General features: G+C 44.2%; 1 protein-coding gene across 1 annotated transcript in view; it reads right to left on the reverse strand.

Annotated features, from left to right (window-relative positions):
* Positions 1–7,486, reverse strand: part of atp11c (ATPase phospholipid transporting 11C (ATP11C blood group)) — a 70,477-nt gene extending 62,991 nt beyond the window's left edge. The window contains exon 1 of the mRNA XM_080746411.1: positions 7,405–7,486. Coding sequence (XP_080602537.1) covers positions 7,405–7,431 — 27 coding nt within the window. The 5' untranslated portion in view covers positions 7,432–7,486. The remainder of the gene's footprint in view (positions 1–7,404) is intronic.
* Between the last annotated feature and the right edge of the window lie 1,533 nt (positions 7,487–9,019).

The raw sequence follows: 9,019 nt of genomic DNA on the forward strand, positions 1-9,019 counted from the left end.
AAGGTTAGGCATAGTGTTTGTGAGGTTAGTGTTAAGGCTGCCCGTGCCACGCTCAGCTCCTATAACCACAGACATTAGTCCAGATAGGTCAGACCCAAGGTAAGCCCCTGTTCTTTCCCTTTCAGCAGCTAGATTCATGCAGAGCTTTCTGGGCATGCAGAGCTTTTCTGACCTTATCCCCATCAGCTAGTCTAGAGAGTCAGCCATTTACCCCTTTGGACCCCAACTCCATTACTACATCGTTGTATTTATTATATCCTGCTGTGCAGTGCAGATGAGCTCAACTGGCTAGGTTTTCATTACTGGACACAGAGCCAGGCAGACACCAAAGGATGTGTGTGTGAGAGAGAGGGGGGGACATGGGAAAGAGCGAAAAGAGCAAAAGAGAGAGACGGAGAAAGAGGAAGACAAGAGAGAGCAAAAGGAAGAAAGAAGTCAAGAGTAAGCACTTCTGTCCAGCAGCCAGTTTCACAGCACAAGACTAATGGCGGCAAAACGGAGCATGCCTCTAATCAATACACGGCTCTCCAGATGAAACAGGTGGGATAAATCACATGTCAAAGTGTCCCTGTCTCCTGAGAAAGACACTTAACCCTAAACCTCCCCCATACGCTCATCTGAGCAGCCATCTGCTGGGTGAATGCAGAAGTCCCCCCCCCCTCCCCCCCTCCCCAGGGAACAGTAAATATCCCTTTCCCTAAAATGGCTGAGGGACAGACGGGCACGGGGCATTGCTCTAAAACTGTCATCGCCTGATAAGAGGCTCCTCGTCTCTTTCCAACAGGTGTCGTGGACGCTGGATGCTAGCTCCATGTGGCTCTTAGGCGCGAGGGCACTGAAATGCCAAGCAGGGGATGTGTGTGGAGCATGGGGTGGTGTGATGGCAGTGATGTGGTGAATGTGCAATAGAGGGAACATTGAGAATTCCAACACAGATCATCTCAGCAATGCTACAACTACAACAGGAGCAGCGGCAGCAGCAGTGAAAGATGACATGAGCCGAGCTTCATAAAACGGGCAAATAAATGTGCAGCATCTGTGTTGGACGCTCACAGGACTGAGGACACAGATGACTCTATCAGTGCTTGAAGAATGCGTCGGTTGTTTAAGTCGCTCACTAGCAATCCACAAGTTTTCCCAGTTCCACACCAAACAAATAATAAAATATAAAATAAATAAACAATAATAATATACAGGGTATGGGCATCACTGATAGCCTCGCAACAGCCAGACTCTCCAAAAGGAGAGTCTGGGAGTTATTTTTTTTTCTTTTTTGAGTCTGGGAGTTCTCCATAGACGATGCATTACGCAATGACGTCGTTACTCACTTTGACTGACAGGTCCATTCAGTAGTCATCAGCGCATCAAAACATCGTCGGGAGAACATCAAATACGTCTTTTCCAGACAGAAATTCCAAAGGTGCAAACTGTTGTTCGTTTTTAAGTTATGAGATGCCTTTGATTTCAGATAAAACTTCACTTAATGCATCTTTTATTTGCGATTTGTGAACTCGCATCGGACATGGGGTCCGCCATGTTTGTTTACTAAATGCGAGAGCTGTAGCAGCCGCTCGACCAATCAGGAGCGGTGTGAGGCGGGTTCGCTCGAAATGCAGCCTTTTGATTGGAAATTGAGAACCTATTTCTCATAAAGAGACTCAATGGAAGGGACACCAGACCGAGAAAGGAAGCACATTGGTGATGACGTAACTCGGGATGGCTTGCGAGGCTACATCACTGACTCTTTGACCCCAGACTCCTCCTTGCTTGGTAACCGCTTCCGATGAGTAGGCCTGTCACAATTATTACATAATCGCCTAATTGTATCGCAAATATTCTTGCATAATCGTTTCCATGTTGAAAATGTTTGTACATTTCTCAAAGATTTTCCAAAAATAGCAGCAATAGCAGAACAAGCTTACAACACGTCACTGCTTGTTGATCAACTATTTCCGCTATTTAAAAAAAATTAAGTATACAATTATTACATACCGGTATGTCAGTAATTTCTTTGTAGTCATTTGTCATCTGCCCTGTGCAGTTTCTGATTATGAAGTCTAAAAGGCAAACAGAACTTAAATTTGTATTCATACAATGTTCTATGCCAAAAAACACAATTAAATCATTAATCGCAATTATTTGTGTGACAATTAATTGCCAACTTAAGTTTGTAATTGTGACAGCCCTACCGATCAGCAGGTTGGTTGGTGCCTTGCCTGGTTTCCACTGACACCGCTGTGTGGATGTGTGTGTGAACGGATGAATGTAAGGCACATTGTTGCGACCGTCAGGTCGAAGTTACTCTCAAAACCTCCACCGGCTGTCTGTCAGTCAGTCTGTCCGTCACGTCACACATTTCCCTACTCATATCTCCGCCACCGTTGCCCCTATCCATGCCAAACTTTGCACACACACTCCATGGCTGTCAAACCACAACCTCCACCTAACATGCCCCTCTTCTAGCGCCACCATTAGGCCGATTCTTGCAAAACACATTTTTGGACACTGCTCCTACAGATCTTGCCCTAAATTCACGCAAAGCGGTACACAGTATCTCAGTCACATCATCAACATGGATCTGTCCAATTTCCCCTCCTGATTGCATACCATTGCCTTCTAAGGTTTGTGTATGCGACCTGACGGTCACTTATCTCCCGATTAGGGAGTCTTACTGGTAAGTAAAGCACTTTGGATGAAGGCGCTACATGAATGCACCAATTGCCATTTATTTACAGAGTGGTGTTGACCTCCCTGCAAGGTGTGTACTAGTCTGTGTACACATGAGACAAGAAATGGGGAAATGTAAAATGCTCACAGGTAGGGGCGGAGCCTACTGCTGCATTCTCACTGGCAGCGACATAGCAACAAGTCATTTTCAGTGGGAGCCAGCAACATTGCAACCTGATGCCCCGACACTTGTCACTGCATGCCAGGCACTACAAAAAAAGGTTGAGCCAGTTTCAACTTTTTTTCAGCATTCCAATGACACAGTAAGCATCAGTGAATGATATGTTTTTGTTTCCACTCTCACCACAATTTCTGTTCCTTCAGGTAAATGGAAGAGAAAAACGATTGTCATTTATGTAACTCACCAGTTCCCTGAGCAATTTAACACTACACCTTTCATGTTACGCAGTGTGTCTAGTCTGGAGCAACACGGCTCAGCAGCAATGTAGTTGGCTGGCCACGCTTGGTCTTTTTTGTAGCTTTTGTAGCTGCTAGTGTGAACACAGCATGTGTGCGTCTACTGTGTCTGCAGCTGTGTGTGCGCGCACACGTGTGTGTGTGTGTGTGTGTGTGTGTGTTTACGTTTCCATGCACAGCACACAGCCTGCAACTGCCCTGTCAGCCGACCTGAGAAGAAGGTTCATCGTGTACCTGAGGGCCCTTACACTCATGTTTGACATGCATGCCGGTGAAGGCTTGATACTAAATGCACCCCCCGTAGTGTGAGCCTCTTATGCCCTATATACGTCATATGAATAGCAAGATAGAGCTAGTGAATAGCGTAAATAACCAATAGCACAAGAGCTGCTATTTTATTTTCCTCTTTTTTTTTTTTTTACAAAAAAGTACATTTTAATTTGTTTTACCAAAATAGGGATGCTAGGGTTAATGTTGTTAAGGGAGACAGTGCATGCACATCCCCTTTAGTGTCCAGGGGCAGGACAAACAGAAGATCAACATAAAATCCAATGGATTCTTCACACTCGGTTATCTGCTCCACCCGTTTATTGCCGTTCAGTGTTCACATTGATCTGCCCCACAATCAGTTTCTGAAGATCAAAGTTATCCAAACGTTGAATGGCATTAAAGAAGGAGAACGCATAACCAGTGTCACTGTGAAGAAGACTTCATTTTTTTCTTCATGTGGTTAAGTGCCTGCTTTTTAATCCTTATGTTACAGCAGAGCGGAGGTGCAGTCAGTGAGTGAGCCTACGGCAGGGACAGTGGGGCCCAAAGACAGTCGGGGTAGGGGGGGGACATGTGTGGTAAATGAGACAAACAGGGTGGTGAATTGAGCTCTGCTGCACTCTGAGCGTGCTGGAGAGCACTCAAACGCAAATGCTTGAGAATCTTGCCCATCGCACGAGAGCCTTTCCATCGGACAGACCGCAAACTGCAAAACAGAATTTGAGCATGTCTTTGTGGAGGGGGTGTGGCGCGAAAGTGCTGACATTTTCTTGACCTCAAATGAAATGCAGAAGCACTGGTCAACACAAGTCCTATGTTGAGCCCCACTGCTCACTATTAGATGCTGGGTGGAGGTACAGTATAAGTCTTCTAAGAGCTGCATCACTGTCATGATTCACAAAGGAACGTCAGACGCTGCAACTTGGGTTGTAGCTGTTCGGTTTAAATAAATGTGTCTTTAATGGTTTGGAAAGGAAGAGAGCGAGGTGTTGTGTGTGTGTGTGTGTGTGTGTGTGTGTGTGTGTGTGTGTGTGTGTGTGTGTGTGTGTGTGTGTGTGTGTGTGTGTGTGTGTGTGGAGGCGGGGGTCGCATGGAGCTTGCACTGTTGCCAAGTGTTTATGAATCACAATCTAAACCACAGGACATTAATAGCCTTTACGCTTTACACTCACAAAAGCAATTCTATCGTAACCGCTTACAGTGCACATTAGGCCGTTTTGTTTTTTGAGAGATCTTCCACAGTGACTGTGGACTTTTGATTGCTCTTCAGCATAGACCTAGATTTGGCATAAAGAAGGCGTAAATAAAGTGTACCCATTGGCTCAAGTTCAAGACTCAAGCCCCTTTCCCACAGGACAAAAAAAACACTAACATCTGGCTTATCTCTTTGGGAAAGGTTACAATCGGCATTCATTCCTGGGACCAATGACTCTGCAGCAGTGCAGCAGTCTCAGGTATGTCAGCAATGACGGAAACATGACAGCTGGGTAGACACGCTATGACGTGATGCTATGACGCACATTGAAGTTCCATACCTGACATTGTGACATTGAACATGACACACCAGGAGCAAAAATAAGGGGTAAAAAAGCAGAAAGGGATACTCTCCCTCTGGCAATGGGAAAGGAGTCAAACACCTATTCTTAGCGGGGTTTCCCGTGTTTAACCTACTAACTGTGGTTGAAAAAAACGGTTTAGAACAACTCACTCACACCACAATCTCACAGATGTAAGTGTTACCAGTTCCTTTCTTCCCTTTAAAACTTCTTCAAAATACTGACTACAGAATAGATAAGGCCTGCATAACATTACTCAACAAATTAAGGACACCTGTAGAGCTCTAACCATTAAAGCTCTATAAACTTTGATCTACAAGCTCATGTGTCGCAATTTGACACGTTGACAGTGAGCTTGGGGATTTTTTTCGTTTGTTTCTAACGCTTGCCTATAACGGCAGTCTAAAATATCCTGCCACGGTTGAAATTGTTATCCCTTAAACTGCAAAACACATAATTAGACCAGCTGCACCATTCTGTAGGTTTCAAAATGTACCTTTGAAAAAAATAAATACGCTAGTGTAACAAAGGAAAAAATAATAAAACAGAAACTTTGCATTGTTGGCCGGACCACTGGCCTACAGTAGGTTTCAAATCCTAATCCTGATGACCTTTGCTACGTGTCACATCTCTCCCCCCATTTCCTGTCCATCTTCCGTATCAATAAAGACAGAAAAAAACATAATTAAAAAAACAACAACTTTGCATTGTTAAAGTCCAGCAGCTCCCATGTGAGTAGGAGTATACCTATAACAGGAAAGGTAGCCTACTGAGGTACTAAGAAGTGCGAGGCCAACATGGTGCTTTCATGTGTCTATGCGGTTTCCCCCCGCAGTCAAGGCAGGGGCTCCCACAATGAATACTATCACATTTCCGCCAGGCTCCACCTCTCTCTCGCTGATCACACTGCCGCCTTCGGGGGCTTGAGGGAAACATCAAAGGCAGCTGTGTGATTGTGCATTCCTGTCAGAGCATTACAACCTCTGGAGCTGATGAAAAAAGCCCAGCCTTTACTCATTCCCAGAGCCATCTTTAATGACTTTCCAAAGACACTCGGGCATAGTGGCACACTGTGCATCGTAGCGGGAGAATCAAGTGGGGCAGATGCAGCCTCTTTCTGTGCCTTTGGTATGAGCAGTCTCCCTCTCTCTCTCTCTCTCGCTGCATGATGCATATACTGTACCTCCCATGGGCTAAGGGGAAGGTGGCGTGAAATGTGAGGCAAAGAGGCCTGAGATAACGGCACAATGTGCATCAATGACAGTGTGGCTGGCTGCTCCACACAAAATATTATTTACTGCTCACACCAAAAGAGAAATTACAGGAGCAAACCACTCCTGAGGCTGGAAAATACGCTGACCCGGCAACACTTGGAGAGAGGCCGGTAAGAGGGTCAGGCGGTATAATTATTATATTGCTTCCCCCTCATTCACTGTCGGTATCTATACTGCTCACGTTGGCTGTGGGATAGTCGGCCTGCTAGAGACAACAGGTTATTGGAGCATACAACTATAAAAAAGGCAGTAAAGGTGGTTCAACATTCATAAACATGGGATTGTGACTGTCCGTATGGAAACGGATCCCAGATTCAAGTACCCATGATTTAATTTCTATTAAAAAATATATATACATAATAAATGATGGAGGAGAATGAAATTAACTGATGAGTCAGGAAACGTGATGCCAGCCAGGTAATTTCTAATAAAAATTGAATATTTTACGCTCAACAAAACATGTGGTTAGACTTGGGAATGTTGCAATGCAGGGACTAGGAAAAATTATTTCTGTATCTATTTTGTGCCATGTAAAAAAAAACAAGTGCCACTTAGTGGCTGCTTTCACACTTACAAGTGTGTTATAACACCATACCAGCAATGATGCACCTACTGAGCTGCACTGTCCCTAGTATACAGGTGGGCGGTCATAGCTATCATGTCTGTGCAATTGATTCAACAAATCATCATTTAGTGAAGTAAAGTTGTTCCTCTGGAATTTGAATTGCAGCTACAAGCAATTAACTATCTGCTGTGCTGGTATGACTGGCATGAACAGGGAATAATAGTTCCAAGGTAACGTTGGTGGCTGACAGGGGGGTGGACTGTGGAGAAAAACCAGCACATTTCCTGTTCGTCCTGGTGTAGTGTAGAGAAACCCACTGTATTTTCCAGGACACAGGATTTGAGAGCTAGCTGCCCACCACCACCAGCAGCTAGCCATGTGTGAGTGTTTATACACTGTATAACATGTATATATAACGACAAAATGTGACATAGCTCTGTTTACACAATGCTGCACCCCCTCCAACTGTATATAGGTTCCCCTTTTTCAACAGTTTTCATTTTGACACTTGCTTTGGCAATGTAAACGTATGTTTTCTCATGCCAATAAAGCTCCTTTGAATTAGAATTGAGTGTGTAGACGTAAGTGTTCATACCAAACGGGTCAGTCTTCTCCGGAGCATCTTCCCTCTTATCTTCTTTGATTTGACGAATGCCGACGAACTCTTCCCTTTCAAAGCCGACCCTACAACTTCAACACGTCTTGTTAGTGAACTCGCTCTAGCGCCGAGGCTATCTGTTCTCTACTCTACCGTTAGTTCTAGCTATGTGGAATGCCGCAGCGACGCTACATTTTGCTTCACTTCGTTCTCTTCCGACCATTCGCATTCTTCTCCCCGCTGAGTCTTTTCCGCGTTGCGGTCTTTACGAGTCGCGCTTCCCGCTGGAGATATTAGTCCGTGACATTCTGAACGATGCCCTGTTGCTGTGACTCGTCAAAATCGTGTGTCGCATGCCAGGCGAGTGGTGGTGGTGGTCCCCCCCGTCCACGGTCACTCGAAATATAAAATGCGACGGCAACGGAACCGGGGGAGAGAAAAAAAAGTAAGTTGAGTTTTCTGCTTCACTGTATACGCTGCACACAGGTCGCTTCGCCTCCTCCCTGTAAAACAATGTTCACTCCTCTCCACAGCAGCAGTGGCAGCAGAGCAGCAGCCTCACAACGTTTCCCACGTTCGCCAAGCTCCACCCGATGAAGGTGCGGCGAGTTGAGTTTAGCCGCGCGCGTTGTTGTGGGTAATGTAGTCTTCGTCTGAACCTATGAACTGAGTGGGAACTTCTGGGAAGAGTACAGTGGTGGAAAAAAAGTATTCACATTGTAAAAGTATCAAATACTGCAATATAGAAATAATGTTACAAAGTAAAAGTCTGGAATTTAAAACGTAGGCTACTTGAGAAAAATACTAAAACTCAAAAGTGTAGTAGCCTACACTACATACTTGAGTAATTACTTAGTTACTTTACACCACTGCCTCTGGCACACCACAATCTCGGAAATTCCAGAATAAATGGCCGGAATTTGTGACAAGCTTTTCCTCAAAACCAGTGATGAATAACAGGCTATTGAATAAAGCACCAAAGCCCCAAGGATAATAATGAATTATGTCTGAAGAGGACAGTTTTATTCCCTTTTACAATTTAATTTTTAAACCCAATTTCTTATCACTCATTCGGGCCTGTTTTACATTTAAACCCCATTTCTAATCACTGATTTTTTGATTGATTGATTGAAGGCTTTATTAGAAGTTTGCATAGGAAAATGTACAGATTCATGACGGCACAGTTCACTGGTACAAGGTCTACTAAAAGGAGATCCATGAAAAGACTAAGCTTATTTCAACAGGAAACCATTTAAGTATCTCATATAACATTGAATGACAGACAATAGAACACAGTACTATGCAGTAGATATGTAAAGAAAAGGGGGGAAAAAAAGAAAAGAAAACAGTAAATCTAAACAAACAGTAAGTATATACAAGGAATATACAGTAAATCTAAACAAACAGTAAGTATATACAAGGAATATACAAGTATACAAGTATATACAAGGAAGGGGCAGGGAGGGTAGGGTTGGGCTAGGTTTTTTACCAGTTGCGAACGGCTGCTGCCTGTAAGTGGTTTTTCAGGGCAATTTTAAAGGATGCTAGTGATCCACACTCCTTTATGGCCTTTGGTAAGGCATTCCACATTTTGTGGTATAGCAGAAGAACG

This window comes from Nannobrachium achirus, assembly GCF_963921795.1.
Source record: "Nannobrachium achirus genome assembly, chromosome: 17".
Classification (NCBI taxonomy): Eukaryota; Metazoa; Chordata; class Actinopteri; order Myctophiformes; family Myctophidae; genus Nannobrachium; species Nannobrachium achirus.